Genomic DNA, 18,429 nt, shown 5'->3' on the forward strand with positions numbered 1-18,429 from the left:
TGGGGTGGTGATGGCCGTGGTGGGGTTTGTGAAGGTCCCCCTGTGGGGACACAACAGGAGGACTTTAGTAACAAGGCAGGAGAGCCAGGGGCTGCCTGGGTGTAGAGCAGACCAGGGGCGCCCGCAGCCGGCCTACACAGAGCCATCCGAGTCCAGAAAACAGATTGGAGGTGTGATTCTGTACGCCTGGAAACCTGTGGTCAAGACCAGGGCACTCTGTGGACAGGCATGCAGCCTGTCCACCTTCCCCTGTGGGATTGCCTCGACTCCTGCCCCTGAGCCAACCAGCGGCGGCGCAGGCACGGAGGCTCCCGTGCTCGCCGCAGAGCCCCGCCTGCGCCCCGAGAGTGTTCTGAGCAGTGCCGTCTTCTGCTCATCACGAGCTTATTATTTTGTGCCAGTTGTGAAATCCCGGAGGGCGCGAGACCTGAGCGTCCAGCAGCTGAACAAGACAATGAAGAATGCTTTGAGGCCGTGCGTTACGCTTCAGGCCACGTTCGGGGAGACCATGTGTGGCCCCTGCACCCCATGCGCCGTCGTCCCTGACCGCAGAATCTGTTGTCAGACGTGGCTTCCAACTGCACACATCTCTGCCTGCCCAGATGTGTTTTAAGACCTCGGGATAATTGTGACAGCAGAGAAACTAACTCAAGAAAAGACATCTGTATGAGGCCCCTGTATGTTCCCCCGGCCTCTTCATTACCGTAAACCTGACTCCATCGCACTCCTAGCAGGCTGTTGCTGCAGTCTCCGTGTGTTTTGAAACCCCCTGTTGTGAGTGAGGTCTGAGGGCAGGGCAGGTAGGAGCGCAGACACAGGGCAGCCAGGCACGGGCTGCGCCCCAGCTTAGTGTGGGCATCTGGCCCCAGGCAGCACAGGGAGCCTGGCTGGGAAAGATGGAAGCAGTGGGTGGACCCCTGGACCAGGGGCAGGGCATTTCCCCAAGCTGCCAGGCCCAGCTGCAGATGGATCCCAGAAGGTGGGGCTCCGCCTCAGTGCCCCCTCCTTTCCCCTCCCCCTGCAGGTGCCCCAGAGGAACACTGGCGCCAGCTGCTGGAGCATGGATCTCAACTGCTCAGGCAGCTGATGGAAGACCAGACGCAGAGGTGAGCAACCCTGGCCATTCCTGGGCCACCTCACACGGGGTTTCCCTCGATCCTCATCTTCCCTTTGGGCAGGGCTGACAGGCAACAGCAATGTGGTCCCTGGCATGCGTGCACACACACACACACACATCTGCAGGTGTGCACCAGCACCAAGAGAGAAGTGGAGCAAGTGTGGCTGCAGGATGGCTTTGGGTGGGCAGAATCATTGTGCCAGCCATCATGTGAGTGCCACGAGGGAGACCCTTCTCAGTGATGCCTGAGTTTAGGAGAAAGATGCAGGCCTAACAATAGAGAAGAAAAAGGACCCCAGACAGAAGCACTGCCCACTGCTGGGAGCCCCGGGCCCTGCAGATTAGAAAGGGCACGCGGTCGTGTGCTCTGCCCCCTGCCTTTCCAGGCAAGGAGAGCGGGAGCTCCCCCACGGCAGGAAGGACTGTGGCGTGTTGGGTGTTAGCTCTGCAGTTACTTCACCCCAGTGTAAAGAATTTCTGACATTATGGTACTAGGTACTCTCTTACACATGATTTTTCTCAAAGCATTCCCGTTTAGGCTTTGTAACACAGCGCTCCTGGGCTTCCTGCTAGGCCAGCGTTTGGAGTGTGCATGATTTGCTGTTCCTTGTCCGGATCAGCCCTGCAGCCGGCTCCTGTGCTGCTTCTGCCACGTTTCCCCGGAGAGCTGTGTGGCCACTTCCCCGAGCCCAGCCAGAGTACCCCGACGTGCCGTCTCTGTGAGGGGAGGGTGGACATACTCGGTCGCTCGCAGAAAAGAGAGAAGGCCCAGGCCTGTCTGGGCGGGTTGCAGGTGCTGGTGTGCAGGAGCAGGGAGAGGCAGGCAGAGCCTCTCCTCCCTCAGACACCCTTGTACCACCACCTGCAGCATGGCCGGGAACATGGGCTCTCCCTTCCCGGGACGAGGGATGGGGTGGGGGCACCCTCCCTTCCTCCCTTCCTCCCTTGCTTCCTCTGTCATCGTGCATGCTCAGTGTAATCACTCGTCCTCCGTGAAGTGAGGCCAGCGCTGAGGTGTGAATCCCAGAGGAGCACGCGAGCAGGTCCCTCAGAGACATTCCTGTTCCGGCTTGGCGCACTCCTGGCCCAGCCACGTGCTCTAGTCCAGGAGGAGGGTTCTCCTCTAACCGCTCTGTTTTCCCTGGGGGTCCTTACCTTGAGCAGATGGTGCCCTTTAACACATCCTGCAACTTTCAGTCCCCAGCGTGACGAGAAGAACCCTCGCCTTTCAGCGTTGATGCGTATGCGGTTACAGGCGAGAGTGCGTGGGCCATTCAGAACCCTCGTGGAAAATGGAGTTAGAAAATGAGTTTATTTTGATGCAGAAGTTTTTAGATGTGTGCATATGTGGCAAACACATAATAAAAAAAGCTGTGTACAGATCACAAATATTTTGCACCAAAATAAACTTCTACAATTCCATTTTTCTGTATATTTTTGGAAGTGCCCTCATATGATACACGGCACGTGCAGAATTAATTACTTTGCTGAAATATCAACCAGCACCATGCGTCTCTCCAGAAAGGAAACAGCACCTTTGTCCTGAGGGCAGAGCCCAGTCTGCTGGGCCCCACGGGGCCTCTGTGCGCACCCTCTGGCTCTGGAGCTACCTGGGTGGCGCCTTGGTGGCTGGGAGGCCCGATTTTCCTCCACAGTGCAGCTGTGCAGGCCATGCAGGAGCAGGGCCGTGCTGCAGGCTCTCGTCCTGCACTTTGGTTGGCCACGGGCCCAGGTCTTCCTCTCCCAAAGCCTGTGCTCCCTTCACGTACCGGGAGGTAAAGCTGCAAGTGTCTGAAATCTCGCGACACGCCGGGTCTTTCCGAGAGCTCTCCTTTTCACTGCGCCTTGCTGGGTTAGGAGTGGCCGCAGGCCGGCTTTCAGTCGAACGTGCGTGCTCTGTAAGCCATGTTTCAGTGGGTCAAGTACAATTTAACCTGAGCGCTCACACACGGTAAAGAACCTAAAGGCAAAAGCGGCCAGGCGGCCCCGCTGCCATGTGTCTTGGCTTTGTTCCAGGTCTCTCGGAGGACCCTTGGAGAGCTGGTTTTTGTTCACCCACTTTGGAGGATGGGCTGACATGGCGGCCGAGCACTTGCTGAGGTCAGAAGCTGAGCCCGCTGAGGCCGTCCTGTGGCTCCTGGCCTTCTACCACAGCCCCTGTGACGGGAGTCGGCAGAGGGCACAGACCACGGTAGGTAGCAGGTCCCCTGTGCGTGCCCAGGGCTGGGCGCTCTAGTGGCACAGGGAGGGACTCAGAGGGTTTGCCTGTCACTGACTCCCTAGGTATGTGAGCTGTGGCATTCATGCTGTCAGGTACGGCCACATGCAGAGGGCCTTGGAGATCAAGTACACGGGCCCGGGCTTACAGTCCACAGAGTAGGCTGGAGACAGGCGGCCGGGAGCACCGAGGAGGGAGGTACAGCCCCCTGTCCTGGGCTCCTCTGGTCTGACTCTGCTCAGGAATCCAGTCTGCCCCTGTTGACCACCGCACGGGCCCCGTCCTGGTCCTCCAGGGGATGCCACGCAGGCACGGACGGCTCCTCTGAAGAGCACTGTCCTGCGGCACAGCCTGGGTCTCTGGCCAGCCGGGGCCGCCTCCTGACGTACTGCTTCCTCAGAGCAGTCGACAGATGCTCACGTGACCAGCTGTGTGTAGACCCCTTACTCGAGCAGACACATGATGCTAACCACTGAGCTTCTGAAAAACGGCTTGGCCACTTCCTAAACACAGAGCAGGCACGTGCAGGGCCGGCATCTGTGGCAGAGACAGCCGTTCCGTGCAGAACACAGTGGTTCCTGGAGGCCGTGCTGGGAGCAAAGGCACTGGCACCTCCCTTGCGGACATCTGCTAGCTGGTTTTTCAAACTTAACTGTCAGTGCGTTTTGCTGATTTTAATATTGAAAGGGAACAGGTTTCATTATCATGTACAAGGCTTCTATTTGGTTTGTATTTTCTGTCTGTATGTTTCGTTTGCTTAAAGGCTTGCATGGCAGGGGAAAGGAAAAATATTTGGATTTTTAAAAGTTGAAATTTGGTGATTATTTGGGATCAGAAACAAAACTTTTTTTTAATGTAAATATTCCTTGTTTATTTGAAAGTCAGAGGGGAGAGACAGGAGAGAGAGCGAGGTCTTCATCCACTGGTTTACTTCCCAGATGGCCACAACGGCCAGAGCTGTGCCAGGCTGAAGCCAGGAGCCAGGAGCTTCATCCAGATCTTCCACGTGGGTGCAGGGGCCCAAACACTTGGGCCGTCTCCCGCTGTTTTGTCCCAGGCCATTAGCAGGGAGCTGGATTGGAAGTAGAGCGGCCGGGACACAAACAGGTGTCCATATGGGATACCGGCATTGCAGGCAGCAGCTTTACCTGCTATGCCACGACACTGGCCCCAAAACATTTCTTAGAAATTATCATAATCTACATATATATTTGAGGATTGCTATTTGATTAAGAAGAAAAATTTGTTTCTTCCCTTTAAAAACCACATGGAACTAATTAGGGAAAGCCCTGGTTTATGTCTTTCGTCTTATTTTTAACAATACTAATCATGAAGTTGACGCACTTGTGATTTCTGAAGCCCTTCTGTGTGGATTTCCTATCTGCCTCTGTGTAAACAGAGTTGCTAGGTGTGTGTTAAATTCCACACTGACACAGACACTGACAGAGAGAGATTCACTTTGGAAGTATAGAGAAATAAACTGTCCAATAAGATTTACTTTCTAGAAAGTTCCTCATTAGCTAATGTTTATTTATATAAAACTCATGTGGTAGTTCTTATTCAGGAAATGCTTAGGCATCTTGGATAAAAATGGGTTAACCTGTTCAGCATAGCTTGGTGCCATCTGTCCATTACTTCTCAGCTCTTCTGCAGAGTAGCCATCTGCCTTGTGAGTGGAGCCAGCCTTCGTATTAGTGATTTCAAACCCCTCCTCCCCAGCATCTGACCGGGCAAGCGTGTATGTGACGTCCTGGGGGGAGGGGCTGTCCTAGTTCACCCAGTAGATCTCTCGCTCCCCTGGATTTTATGAGCCTGGATGCCTTGATGTTCTGGCGGGTGACTTGAGAAACAGAACGTGAACTGTTAAAGCAGGGTTGTTGAGAGTGCTATGAACCCTGACGGCATCCATGCCCATGCTGCACGGAAAAGGCAGGATTCAGTCAGGCTCGTCCCTTAGCTCCCCTGGTGCTCTGGCTGTCCTGGGAGTGCAAACAGGAAGGCCAAGAACACACGTGTCCTGACAACTGTGTGAAGATTGGCCCTCTCCCTGCCTACAACCTCCTGTGCCTGCCAGTGTTCACTGAACTGGATCATGATGAAAACCAGAAACAGTCTATGTGTAGATATACCCTTTGCTTTTTTTTAAAGATTTGCTTATTTTATTTGAAAGGCAGAGTTAGAGAGAGAGAGAAACATCCACTGGTTCACTCCCCAAATGGCCAGAGCGGGGCCAGTCCAAAGCCAGGAGCCAAGAGCCTCTTCTGGGTTTCCCATATGGGTACAGGAACCCAAGCACTTGGGCCATCTTCCCATGCTTTCCCAGGCACATTAGCAGGGAGCTAGATGGGAAGTGGAGTAGCCCTCTTATGGGATGGCAGCACCGCAGGCAGTGGCTTAACCGGCTACACCACTATGCTGCTCCCTTATATGCTCTTTTTAAAAAATATTTATTTATTTATTTGAAATTCAGAGTTACACAGAGAGAGGAAAGGCAGAAAGAGAGAGAGAGAGAGAGAGAGAGAGGTCTTCCATCCACTGGTTCACTCCCCAATTGGCTACAATGGCTGGAGCTGTGGCGATCCAAAGCCAAGATCTTCTGGGTCTCCCACACGGTACAGGGGCCCAAGGGCTTGGGCCATCTTCCACTGCTTTCCCAGGCCATAGCAGAGAGCTGGATTGGAAGTGGAGCAGCCAGGTCTCGAACTAGCACCCATATGGGATGCTGGTGCTTCAGGCCAAGGCGTTAACCCACTGTGCCACAGCACCGGCCCCCCTTATATACTCTTAAGACTTAGTTAGGTAAGGGTTCATATTTTTACTTCTAGGAATTAACCTGAGGGAAAAAGGATCCATAAAAATACTCATGTACAAGAATGTTTGTCACAGTGTTGTTTATGCACTGCACAAATGGGAAATGGCCTAAACTTGCAATAGTAAGACTGTTGGCTAAATTGTGCTAGATCCTACCATGGGGTAGCATTCTACCAAGAAAACCATGTTACTGAAGAACATGTTTTACAGAAACAGTAAACTGTTTACAGTATATTGGGAAGAGAAAAGTGTAAGACACAGAACATTGTATGTGAGGGGTCTTCAAAAAGTTCATGGAAAATATATACTTCAAAAAAACTACGCATGGATGGATCTCAAAAGTTTAGTACCACAGTAGTCTGATCTTTTAATTTCATTTTTCCATGAGCTTTTTGGAGTGCCCCGATAGAGTGTGTGGTTTGCTCTCAGTGCACAGAAAAAAGGACAAGAAGGGGTAGCTGTCTGATGTGGCAGTCAGGACCCCTGCATCCCATATCAGAATGCACCCCAGCTCCTACCTGGGGCTGCACGCTGGTGCAGACCCGGGCAGTCAGCAGTGATGGCTCCTGTGGGAGACCTGGATTGAACTCAGCTCCTGGCTTGGCCCAGCCTAACCTGGCTGTTATGGGCATACGGGGAGTGAACCAGTGGGAAGGAGAATACTCTGGTTTGTTTTCTCTCTCTCTCTCTCTCTCTCTGTGCCTTTCAAATAAATAAATGAAAATTATGTTCAAAAAGAAAAAAGGCAAAAAGGATATAAAGCTAGTTATCTACAGTGGATGGTAGAGTTATATAGATCATTAACATTTTTCTTGTGAGCACAGAAAGATTTATAACTCAAGTTTAAAAAATACTGTTTTAAAAACTGAAAGCAAGCTTCTCTTTGTCCTGTGAAACTCAGAGCACGTTTAGTTGTCGGCATGTCAAGTCAGAGTCTTTGCACTTGGAAGGCATTTGAGGGGAAGGCCCGTCTGGGACAAAATAGGAAAAGCAGAAAGATCAGAGGAGCTTCCAAAGAAGGAAGACAAGCAAGGCTTCGTGAGCGCTGGCTGTGGGCAGAGGGCAGAAGCCAGTGGAGAAGGAAGTGGATGTAAAGGCTTAGCCTCCCAGACCCTGCCGTCTCTGCAGACAGCCGTGGGCTCCCGTAGATAGCATCAGCTGAGTGTAGCCTGGGCCCAGCCGAGAGGGTGGCCCGGCCTGTGGGAACGCTGCTGTGCTCCGTGGAAGAGCCCCCTGGTGCAGTTTCTCACGGTCTCGTGTTGTGGTCCGAGGCGCTCACACAACACTCCTAGTGTACTGCAGCTTATGACAGACTGCATTGAATTGAGGCCTCAACTTCCAGGGAAAAAAACCCACTCTCAGCAAATCCATAAAATCGGTCATGGGAATTCACAGAAGAGGCCCAAGGACTCTCTCACAGACGGTGGTGCGTAGCTGCCCGTGAGTTCCGTGCCGCACTCTGGGCCCTGGCTTTCAGTGTTTGCCCTTTTCCAAGTCACAACTTGATGCACCATTCTTGTAGCAAGCAGAGTCTCGGCATGAAGTAAATATTTTTTATGCAGAAACAACCCACAGACGTAAAACAATTGCTGTTATTATGTGGATTCCATAGACGCGTGACCTCTGCTTGGGCTTTAAACATGTGCGAACAGACTGTTCCAGTGTCCCAAACAAAACAAGTGTGTGTGTGTCCCCAAAGATGGCAGAAGGCAAAAGGCAGACCTGCATTCTTATCAGACACTGGCGCAGCGGAGGTCTGGCTGCACGGGGCTGTAATTGATTTGTGGCTGCGATAGGGAGGCGAGCCTTCAAGGAGCCTTTTGTTCTTTTCCCACCATATAAAAAATCTGACTACAGTCTGCTGAGGACTTTTCTCCATTTCCTTTCATACAAAAAAAAAAAAAAAAAAAAAAAAGGTCAGTTCCTGGCATGGCGCCCTGGCTGCTTGGTGAGCAAGACGAAAGAAAGTCAGGAAATTTCCATTACGCCCATTTGGGTTGTGTGGAGCAGAGCGCGCGCGCCACGGCCGCCGCTCCCTGGCCAGCCTCGGCGCCGGTCCTGTCCTGGGCGTGCACAGAGGCACTGAGTACATCCTAGAAGCACGCAAGTCCTGCCCCTGCCCGATCCGAGTCTGAGGAATTTCATTTCCCAGGTGGAGGTGAAGGCGGCGCTCGGCCGCCTCCAGCAGCTGTCCCGAAGCACCACCCTCTCGGCCAGGGACCTGCAGGCGGCTGCCGGGCTGGGCGGGGCTGCAGAGCCTCGTCCAGCCGCCTGCCCAGCGCTCCTCAGGTGCCTCCTGCTGAACTTCCTGCTCTGGGCTCCTGCAGGCCGCACGGTAGCGCGGGAAGCCGTCGCTCTGGTGAGTCTCCCTCTTCCCCGGTCCCCGTCCTGAACACTCCAGGTCAGAGGGGCAGGGGCCAGTTAATCTGTCCGAGGGCCTGGCCCGTGAACAGCGTGTGTCCCTGGATGCTGCCCCAACACCGGCGAAGGGACGCTGAGGCTGACAGCAGGGATGGCCCCCAGCCTAACACGTTGCCCGCAACACCTTCCTCCACAGACGGCAAAACAGGCTGCAGAATGAAGTGCCGCCTGTCAGGGCCCACAGGAAGGGCTAGGTCTCGCGTGCCCCACACGGGGCAGTGCCCCCTCAGCCTCAGCATGAGGTTCTCGCCAGCTCTGGGCCCACAGTCACCGTGCCCGTGAACCTCCAAGACTGAAGTAAACCGCGGTTTTCCTAAGTGGCTGTGGGAGAATCTTCCTGCTCGGAGCCAGCGGTCCCTGCTCAGCACAGACCACACTCGTGCTGCGTGCACGTCCCGCTGTCCTGCGCCAGCAGCACCCCCGGCCAGCAGGCGCTCCTGTGTGGCGCTGCTCACCTGAGCCTCACCTGCAGCGCTCTGAGAGCCCGGTCCGCTCCACTGCCTGCCTGAGCCGCTCCAGCTGCAAAGAACACAGACGATGAACCCGGGAAAGGCAGGCAGGCCAGTACTTCTCCTCAGGCTCTGGCCTCCCAGCAGGAGGGGCGGGCCCCCGCGGCCCCCGGGCTGAGCAATGACAGCACCTCTGAGTGCCGTCCCACAGATGTTTTGAAATGAGAAGACTCTGCCGTGGTGGGCACAACAGCAGGCAGAGGGCAGCCAGACACAGAGACAGCTGGGAGGATCCTGTGTATGCAGCCCCAGCCTCTCTCCCGGCTCCCCTCACTCCCAGCACCTCCCCTGCAAACATCCAAGAAGAACCCTGAGCTGCCAGGGTGGGACAGCGCTTGGCCAGGGCCTTGGGCCTCACCACGCTCACAACCCTGGCTGGCCCCGGCACGGCTGTGATGGCAGCTCAGGACCTGTGCAGGGCCACCACCCTGCTCTCTGCCTGGCATGGCACCCAGCTGTGGGAGTTGTACTGGCTTTCTGAAGGAGAGGGGCCCGCCCTGCAGGGCCCGCGTGGAGCTGACCGCTCGTGCCATCACCACTGCAGGCAGCTCCCACTCCAGCCTCCCACTCCAGCCTCCCGTGGCCTTCCTGTGGCAGCACAGGCCACGGTCTGGGCTCTCAGCATCAGAGGAGCCCCCGTGGGCACCGCGGGCTGTTCTCTAGCTTGGCCTTCAGGGCTCCTCAGCACGCAGACCTCAGAGGCCCTGCCTTCATGGAGCCCCTGCCGCTCACTGAGCAGTGCTCCGGCTCCTCCTGGCTCCTGCTGCTGGCCAAGGCCAGCAAGGACGGGCCCTGCCTGGCGTCGGCCAAGCCAGTGAGGATGGACCCTGCCCGGGCCAAGTTGAGCCTCTGCAGGGGGCACCGCCAAACCACGCGGTCTCTGAGCGGCACATGAACTCCTGTAAGGTGTCTGAGGCAGGCTTGCATTGTGTCGTCCTCGAAGGACAGATGGTGTCCACAGCACCCGTGCCTGACTGCCGGGCACAGCCCCGGAGAGAGCACGCAGGCTCCCGGGCCATCACCAACACTGTTGTCCTGTGCCCAGCTTGTGGGCTAGGGCAGTGAAGGCGGACGCTGCCCCTTGTCACCTGTCCTTAGCCCCCAGGTCCCTGCTGCCACGTACTCAGTATTGGGACGACAGTGTGTCCCTTTGCGGTGTCAGAAGGTAGAGGCCCAGGGACAGCAAGTGCCTGGTTGCACTGGCCTAGTCCCAAGAAGACCAGGGCAGCTGGTCAGCCTACCAGAGGGCCCAACGCAGAGGTCAAGAGGAAGCTGACCGTGGGCTGCTGAAGCACTTGTGGCTGCCACAGAACGGACGTGTAGATTACGCTGCCCAAAACTGCCACAGTTAACCTATGAGATTCTCACTCTCCCTCTCTGTCCACCCAAGTTTTTGGGACACTGTGGGCAGTAACAAGGGTGAGGGCCTCGAGGCTTGTTTAGCCAGTGCTTCCTGGCTCCTGGCAGGCACTGGGTGTGAAAACCTTGGGTGCCTATAAACAAGTGGCCAGTTGCTGGCCGAGAAATGCCGCAGATGAGGCTGTGAGTGGAAGTGGAGCATGTTCCAGTTCTCACGCTGCTGTGAGCTTTGTGCAGATAGTCCAGCCACGACTTGCTCGTCTGCCTTTGCTCCCCACAGCAAGTAATCCAAGGCTGGCACCCGGGTTCCGGAATGCCTCTGCCCTGGAGCCCTGCCTCCTCCTGGCCTCTGAGCGTCGCAGGCTGTTTGCAGCTGGACCTCGATGCAGGAGGATGGTCTCAGGGCGCGGCTCTGCCCCCCTCGAAAACCCGTAGGGCCCCCGGTGCTTTCTATAGAGCTGCCAGGAGTCCTGGGCGGGTGGTGGTGGTGATGTTGCGTGCCCTGGACAGCAGTGGCTGTCTGCATGTCGTCACGGGCCTGCCCCTCTGCCCTCACCGCAGGTGGCACGCACGGAGGAGACGGCCCACGAGATCATCAGCTTTCTCGACCGGACCTTGTACAGATGGGACCAGCTCTGCATCGAAGCCCCTGGGTCAAGAAAACTAGCCAGAGAGCTCCTTCAGGAGCTGTGTGTGCAAGTCTGATAAGGAGCCAGCTTGGGTGGGCACCGTGGGAGGGTCAGGCCTGCCCAGGCCACCCACCAATTGGTGGAATGCTTTCTTAGGCTCCTTGTTTGGGCTGGGAGAACAAACAGGAAGCATCATGAAAAGTTCTGCTGGCATCTGCTTGACAAATGAGGAGACAAGGGCTTTGGCCCAGGCTTGGACTCTGCCATTCCCGATACCCACTCGGCCCATCCATCAACGAGAGCGCTACTAAGGGAAAGGCCGGGTGGGGGAACAGCCATGTCCTCCCTAGCGACATTAAACCAAAGTGCGTGACATCTGAACGAGTCAGAGTCTGTGGGCCAGTTCACTGGTCATGACCAGTGCACTGGCCAGTACAGAGACTTTAGCCCTTCCCACGTGGGTTTGTAGGGGTCAGGCCATGGCTATCGGTACTGCTTTTAGTCCACAGGGAGCTGGCGTAAAGCCACACTGTCTTTTTTTTTTTTTAAGATTTATTTATTTGAAAGGCAGAGAGAAGAGGGGGAAGAGACAGAGAGGGGTCTTTCATCTGCTGGTTCACTCCCCAGATGGCCGCAACGGCGGCCATAGCTGGGCTGATGCAAAGCCAGGAGCTTCTTCCAGGTCTCCCATGCAGGTGCAGGGGCCCAAGGACTTGGGCCATCCTCTGCGACCAGGGCCCTGTGACCAGGGAGACCTGGGAATGCTTGCAGGCCAGCAAAAACCAGGTGGCGTGCGTTCTGCTGTCCTGCTGCTTTCCTGTAAGCCGGACCCTGCCTCAGCGCGTGGCTCAACCGTGGGGCACAGCCCACAGCCTCAGCTCACCTGGCCCCAGGTGGGCAGCAGCAGCGCCCACCCCAGACACCTCCTTGCTGCCAAACGCACCTTACAGGACCGCTGGGTGCTTCCTTCCCGAGAGGCCTCCCGGATGGAAACAACGTTGAAGAGCAGTCGGGCTTCCCGCACCCTAACAGAGCTGGACACACAGGACTCCTGTGGGAGAGCACGCGGGGACGGCGCCTCCAAAGCCTGCGTCCTGACGACGGTCTGGTCAGCAGTTCCCAGGCCTCACCTTGCTGACACCTTCCCATGGCTGCTGGGATGCCAGGCCTCTCTACCTGGCGGGTGCCTGGCCTCTGGCCAGGGCTCAGCCTTGTGCTGCCTGTGGCTGCCAGGAGAGCTCTGTGCGCAGGGCTGCAGCCCCGGATACGCCACGGCCCCTCAGGTGCCTCCGCTCGCAGAACCACGTCCACCTCGGGCTTCAGCCAGCCAGGGCTGCCCCCCGGGCCTCACCGTCCTCAACCTGCACGCGGTGGTGACTCCATCTGGCCAGGGACTCGGACCAAGTCCGCCACTGCTCAGCCTTCCCCTTCTCACCCCCACATCCAGTCCGTTGGGAACGTGCGTGCCCCACCCCACAGCACTTGCCATCTGCTCTTAGCCACCACCCCCCCGCCCAGCCTGGGGCACATTTGCTAAGTGAAGCTGCCCAGGAACTTAGCATACGGTAAAGGATAAAGGCCCTTCCGGCTACAGGGAAAAGACTGTGCTGAGAAATAAAGCTGAGCTCTCCTTCCTAGCCCAGTCAGCAGGGAAGAGTGAACTGAACCAGATGTCGGTGTCTGGGGGTCTGTCCCGGCACCGTGAGCTCTCCAGAGAAGCCCCCAGCAGCCCTCCCTGCGGAGGAAGAAGGGGACAGGAGGAAGACAGCGCCATCCTGGGGAGACGGTGGATCATGCGACTAAAGCAAGACGCAGCTTATGAAGTCAACATTTCCCTCCTCCCAGACGTGGAAAGAATTCTCTGATCTTTGATCTGAAGCACGCTGCCGCTCGTCTGGCGTGCAGGCCTGCATGTAAGCCGGAGCCTCACCCAGCCTCCACACCCACAGCCGCGCCTGGGGCCGGGCGGGGGTGGGGTAGGGTCACTTCAGAAAAGAGGCCCCAGGCCCTTGGGGGCGGAAAGGGGGCCTGAGGTACCCCCTCCCCACAGCCCCTGCCACACTTCCTGCTGCACCTGGGGCCTCCAGGGTTGGGGACCCTTTCTGAACACAGACGCGGGAGGTGCGCGTGGAGCCCTCGGCGCCCGCGCTCGAGTAGCCATGCACTGCCGGCACAGGGAGAAAGCTGCGCAGCCTCCCAGTGACCCGCAGCCTGGAGTGGCTCCAGAGACCCGCTTCTCCACGCAAGGCCCGGCTGCTGGGGCCGACGCCCTGGAGGCCCAGGAGGGGGCCCTTGCGTGGCTGTGCCTCCACCTCTTTCCTTTCTGCAACTTCATTTCCTGATACTTCTATTTTTTTAAAGATTTATTTATTTATTTGAAAGAGTTTCACAGAGAAGGAGAGGCAGAGAGAGAGACGGAGAGGTCTTCCATCTGCTGGTTCACTCCCCAGTTGGCCGCAATAGCCAGAGCTGTGCCGATCCGAAGCCAGGAGCTTCTTCCGGATCTCCAACGTGGGTGCAGGGGCCCAAGGACTTGGGTCATCTTCTACTGCTTTCCCAGGTCATAGCAGAGCTGGACTGGAAGTGGAGCAGCCAGGATGCAACCAGCGCCTATATGGGATGCCGGCGCTTCAGGCCAGGGCATTAACCCACTGCATCACAGCGCTGGCCCCTCTATTATTATTTTTTTAAGGATTATTTCGAAGGTACAGTTACAGAGAGGGAAGAAGAGAGAGAAAGGTCTTCCACCTGCTGGTTCACTCTCCAAATGGCCACAACAGCTAGAGCTGGGTCGAACCAAGGCCAGGAGCCAGGAGCTATTTTTCTGTGCTTTCCCAGACCATAGCAGAGAGCTGGATGGGAAGAAGAGCAGCTGGGACTCGAACCTGTGGCCATATGGGACGCTGGTGCTGCAGGCCGAGTTTGCCACGGTGCCAGCCCCTTCTTGTTACTTCACTACAATCAGCTCAATCAGATCTGCAGGACGGGCTGTGTGCATGGCTGCCGGGGGCTGGGGCTGGCAGCGCCGAGTGCACCTGTGACAGGCAGAGCGTGTTTGGGCAGGTGAAGACCTACATCCTGGAGAGGTGGGCGTGCCACTGCCAACGATGCAGGCGGGAGGCTCGCTCTAACGCATATTTCTCTGCAATGAAAAACACTGCATAAAGAATTTAAAAGAAATGAGCTACCCTTTCATCCTGTAACAGAACCCCAGCTGTGGAGACCACCTCCTCCATTTCAGACCCCACAGGTCCCCCACACAGACCCTGCTGCTGCCGCCACAGTGTCGCTGACGAGGGCTGGGGACAGAGATAACCAAGGAAGAGGGAGGGGGAGCCAGAGGAGAGGCAGGAAAGAGATCGAGAGCTCCGTGTCCCATTTGGAGTTCTGTGTTCCTGAGACGGGGCCATCAGTGAGAGAAGCCACGTGCGCTGCGCAGCCCTGGGCTCTGGACCGCAGGCTGCAAGAAACACTTGAAGTTGAACCTGTACTGGACGCGCGGGTTCTTTCCTCATCATTAGTTCCTGAACCACAGTCGTGAGCCGCCGGTGCCCATGCCCGTGCCTCAGGTGCTGGGAGCACACGCGGGACGTGTAGGCTCTCTGCACTGCCTGCGGGCGCCGGGTGGAAAGGTGGTACCTTTTGTTGACACAGCGTTGCACTGTTCTAACAGGCGACACATACAGGAAGGCTGTTCTGAGCGCGGGGGGACTGCTCTGCGCTTGGAGTGGGACAGGCGGCGCCGACTGTGGTTTTGAGGGGAGCCGTCTGGCTGTATCCCCTGCCCCTCACTCAGCACAGGGCCTTACTGCGTATTCACCGACTCACCACCTGGCTTTAGACACAGAATTTTCTAGAAAAAGACAGCTTGCCAAAGATGCCAGGCCCGTGCCCTCCGAGGATGTGGCCCTGACCCCACCTCCCCCTGCCGGCCACCGTGATTCTGAGCGCGCCCTGCTGGTGTCATGCTGCCATCCCCTCCTCCACACACCATTCAGGTTACAGAAAACCCTATGCAATTCCAGGGCCGCCACTCGCGACGTCGGCATCCCGTATCGGAGCACGGGTTCAGGTTCCAGCTGTTCTGCTTCACACACCTGGGCAGGCATCAGATGGTGGCCCGAGTGCCTGGGCCCGTCACCCACGTGGCAGATGGAGCTCCTGGCCCAGCCCTGGCTGATGCAGGCACTGAGAGTGAAGTGGATGGAGGATGTGTCTGTGTGTGTGTGTGTGTCTCCCTGTCACTCTTCCTTTCAAATAAAATCTTAAAACACCGTACACTTCCTTCCCCTTAAATTATCTGATTTTTTCTTGACACCCCAGCATCGGCGCAGTGTGATTCCACTGGCAAACTCAAATCAACTCCCACTTCTCCAGATTGGTCCATAACGCAAGTTTTTCTTGAGCCTCCCTCCCCTGCACCCTGACCGACACCCCAGAGAGCGCCCAAGGCCTGGGATGCAGGGCTCAACGGAGCTGCTTCTGCCAGACCCTGTGAGGAAGGGGCAGACTGTCGGGAGGTACGGAACTTTCCAGAACTCAGGACCTTGGCTGTGCAGAAGCGCAGTTTCAGGACAGCTCTCTCCCCGCAGGCAGGCACGTCCTGGGCCTGCGTTCCCACCGTGGGCAGCGAGCCGCAGTGGGATCCAGCGGGGTGGGGGTGGTACGTGCACAGCCAGGGCCCGGCGAGCTTGGCGCAGGGGCGCGGGCTGGCCCTGGGCACCCCGCCCCGCCCTCCAGAGTGGGAGCGCCAAGCAGCCAACCCCTGGGCTCCTTTGATCTCACACCGCACCCCACAGCGTGAGATCAGTGCTGGGTTTCCATGCAGGGTCAGGAGATGGCAAATGTGCAGTCCAGCCGGCGCCGTGGCTCAATAGGCTAATCCTCCACCTTGCGGCGCCGGCACACCGGGTTCTAGTCCCGGTTGGGGCGCCGGATTCTGTCCCGGTCGCCCCTCTTCCAGGCCAGCTCTCTGCTGTGGCCAGGGAGTGCAGTGGAGGATGGCCCAGGTGCTTGGGCCCTGCACCCCATGGGAGACCAGGAAAAAGCACCTGGCTCCTGGCTCCTGCCAGGATCAGCGCGGTGCGCCGGCTGCAGCGGCGGCCATTGGAGGGTGAACCAACGGCAAAGGAAGACCTTTCTCTCTCTGTCTCTCTCTCTCACTGTCCACTCTGCCTGTCAAAAAAAAAAAAAAAAATGTGCAGTCCCCACGGCGTCTACCTGCTCTTCTGCGTGCATCGCACAGCTCAGGTCACAGCCAGTGACACCGTAGCCCGGCCTCCACCTCCCTGGCAGGAGCCGGCTCATCCAGGTTTTCTGGGTGCATCCCACCCTAGGCCCGGCCGTTGGCCATCTCCCTCCCTTTTCCACTGTCTGGTGGGCGGGCTGGAACAGAAAGGCCCCACTTATCTCCTGGACAACACCATGGGGCTGGATGAGACCCGTAAACCCGGCCCCCCATAGCGGCTCCACCTCTGCCTCGTGAACCTGGGCCACCCAGCAGTCAGGGCCGGGTTGCTGTCTGCAGCCCATGGCCAAAGGGATGTGGCGTCCATGCCCTGCTCTCAGCGTGGCATCCAGGAACTGCCCAGGGGGCACCGGCAGCCACATCTAACCTTGGGCGAGGCGGCTCAGCTCAGGCATTGGTTTTGCCCCAGTCTTGGGGTCCGTGGACAGAGGCCTTGCTAGAGCTGGCCTCCCCATCCAGGGGGCCCTTGGGGACCTGGGACATGCATGGCCAGTCCACCCTGGCTGGAGGTGGGGGCGGATGGTGCGGGGCACCCAGCCGTTTGTGCCCTCAATATCCAGGGCCTTGCTTTGCTCCCAGCTACCTCCTGTGAGGCCTGCAGCTGGGCCAGGCCACAGGCCCTCACACTCGACCTGTGCCCGACGCCAGGCTGGCTGAACCAAGCAGGAGAGAATGCGGGAATGCTGCCGGCCTTGGTGGGACCTTTCCATCAACATGGGACGGTCAGGGCCGTGGACCACCCTCTCTGCTGCCCGCGCCGGGGCCCCACGGGCCCGCCTGGCAGCCCACGCACTACAGGACAGCATCCGGTCAGCTAAGCGGCCCCAGTGCCATGGCGGCAGGTGGAGCTGGGAAAGAGCTATCAGCTGGAGCTGTGTGTCTGTCCACGGCTCCCCTCGCACGCCGCTCCTTCCCCAGGCCAGCAGGGCGGAGGCAGCCGGGGCTGTCCTCCCAGTGCAGGGCGGGGTCCCGGCCCAGGGGCTTCTGTGCACAGCAGGGCCCACCCCTGGAACCAGGGGAGCCCATCAGGGAGGAGCAGAGCGGCCTGGCAGTTAATGGACCAGCGGGCTCCCAGGACAGCCCTGCAACCTCTCGCTCCCCTCGTACACTTGGCTGACCTGGCTGATTGCTGCCCCTGCTCCCGGGCCACCAAGCCCAGCCCCTCCACAGGCACCTCACTCTGACCCCACCGCGTCTACCTCTGCGGCCGGTGGCCCCAGCACCCTGGGTGGCCAGGCACCGGCGGCAGAGGCCATCTCAGGGCCACACTGACACACAGGCGGAAGACGCTGGCCCCCCTCTGCAGCCAGACCAGAGTCATGGGGACGAAGCCTACTGTAGGCAGGCAGGTCTGTTCCTGTCCCCTCCTCCCTCACTCAGCCTGGGGGGCAGGTGCAGCTGGGGCCTCCGTGAGGGCCCTCCACAGGGGTCAGGGCCGCGGGCCAGACACAGAATCGGAGCCCAACCTCCACAGGGCACCTGGAGCAGGTTCAAGTCCCAACCTTCCCAGAGCAGGCCCCTCCTGAACCGCAGACCGGACCCGGAGCGGCAGGTCAGATACCTGGATGCGAGGTCTCAGCAAATGTTCTTGGTGAAAAGGCGCACTGTGCAGGGACAGCCCTCAGCCACCGCAGAGCCCGGGGTCCACACAGCCACCTCCTCACCACACTCCAGGCACAGGAACCAGTGCATCTTGGGACACCCCCACCCAGACCAAGGCCTCGTGTGGCCAGCAGCCTGCAGCGTGCCTCCACTCAGATGCCAGGCAGGGCCCCCCCACGGACGGGGCCACTTTGTAAAACCAGCCGAGTCGCGTCAAAGCAGCGCTGCAGGTGCAGTGAGTTGAGCGGCGCTTCCCATGCCCGCATCGCGTACTGGAGCTCTCGTTCAGTCCTGCTGCTCTGCTTCCCACCCAGCGCCCTGCTGATGCACCTGGGAGGCAGCAGAGGATGGCCGAGTGCTCGGGGCCCTGCCACCCGTGCGGGAGACCCAGACGCGGTTCCAGGCTCCTGGCGTCAGCCTGGCCCAGCCCTGGTTATTGTGGGCATTTGGAAAGTAAACCAAGAAATGGCAGATTTTTGTCATTCCATGTTTCTTTATTTTTTTGACAGGCAGAG

The 18,429-nt window shown here is 58.0% G+C and overlaps 2 protein-coding genes across 22 annotated transcripts in view; one reads left to right on the forward strand and one right to left on the reverse strand.

Annotated features, from left to right (window-relative positions):
- Nucleotides 1–15,342, forward strand: part of FANCC (FA complementation group C) — a 249,943-nt gene extending 234,601 nt beyond the window's left edge. For 7 of the 10 annotated variants that reach the window (XM_008257648.4, XM_070049801.1, XM_070049804.1 and 4 more), the window contains 4 exons: nucleotides 1,025–1,106; nucleotides 3,134–3,308; nucleotides 8,299–8,505; nucleotides 10,997–15,342. In XM_008257648.4, coding sequence (XP_008255870.3) covers nucleotides 1,025–1,106; nucleotides 3,134–3,308; nucleotides 8,299–8,505; nucleotides 10,997–11,140 — 608 coding nt within the window. In that variant the 3' untranslated portion in view covers nucleotides 11,141–15,342. The remainder of the gene's footprint in view (nucleotides 1–1,024; nucleotides 1,107–3,133; nucleotides 3,309–8,298; nucleotides 8,506–10,996) is intronic. The other 3 variants (XM_070049811.1, XM_070049814.1, XM_070049809.1) reach the window with 1 other exon arrangement.
- Nucleotides 1–18,429, reverse strand: part of AOPEP (aminopeptidase O (putative)) — a 404,877-nt gene that overhangs the window by 4,848 nt on the left and 381,600 nt on the right. For 3 of the 12 annotated variants that reach the window (XM_070049764.1, XM_070049757.1, XM_051859411.2), the window contains one exon: nucleotides 13,415–14,206. The exons of 4 other annotated variants lie outside the window; for them this stretch is intronic. The gene's annotated coding sequence lies outside the window, so the exon portion shown is untranslated. Of the gene's footprint in view, nucleotides 1–13,414; nucleotides 14,207–18,429 lie in introns of those variants that run through there. 5 more of the 12 variants (XR_011379139.1, XR_007924680.2, XR_011379135.1 and 2 more) reach the window with 3 other exon arrangements.

The sequence above is a fragment of the Oryctolagus cuniculus genome, chromosome 1, assembly GCF_964237555.1.
Source record: "Oryctolagus cuniculus chromosome 1, mOryCun1.1, whole genome shotgun sequence".
NCBI classification, from domain to species: Eukaryota; Metazoa; Chordata; class Mammalia; order Lagomorpha; family Leporidae; genus Oryctolagus; species Oryctolagus cuniculus.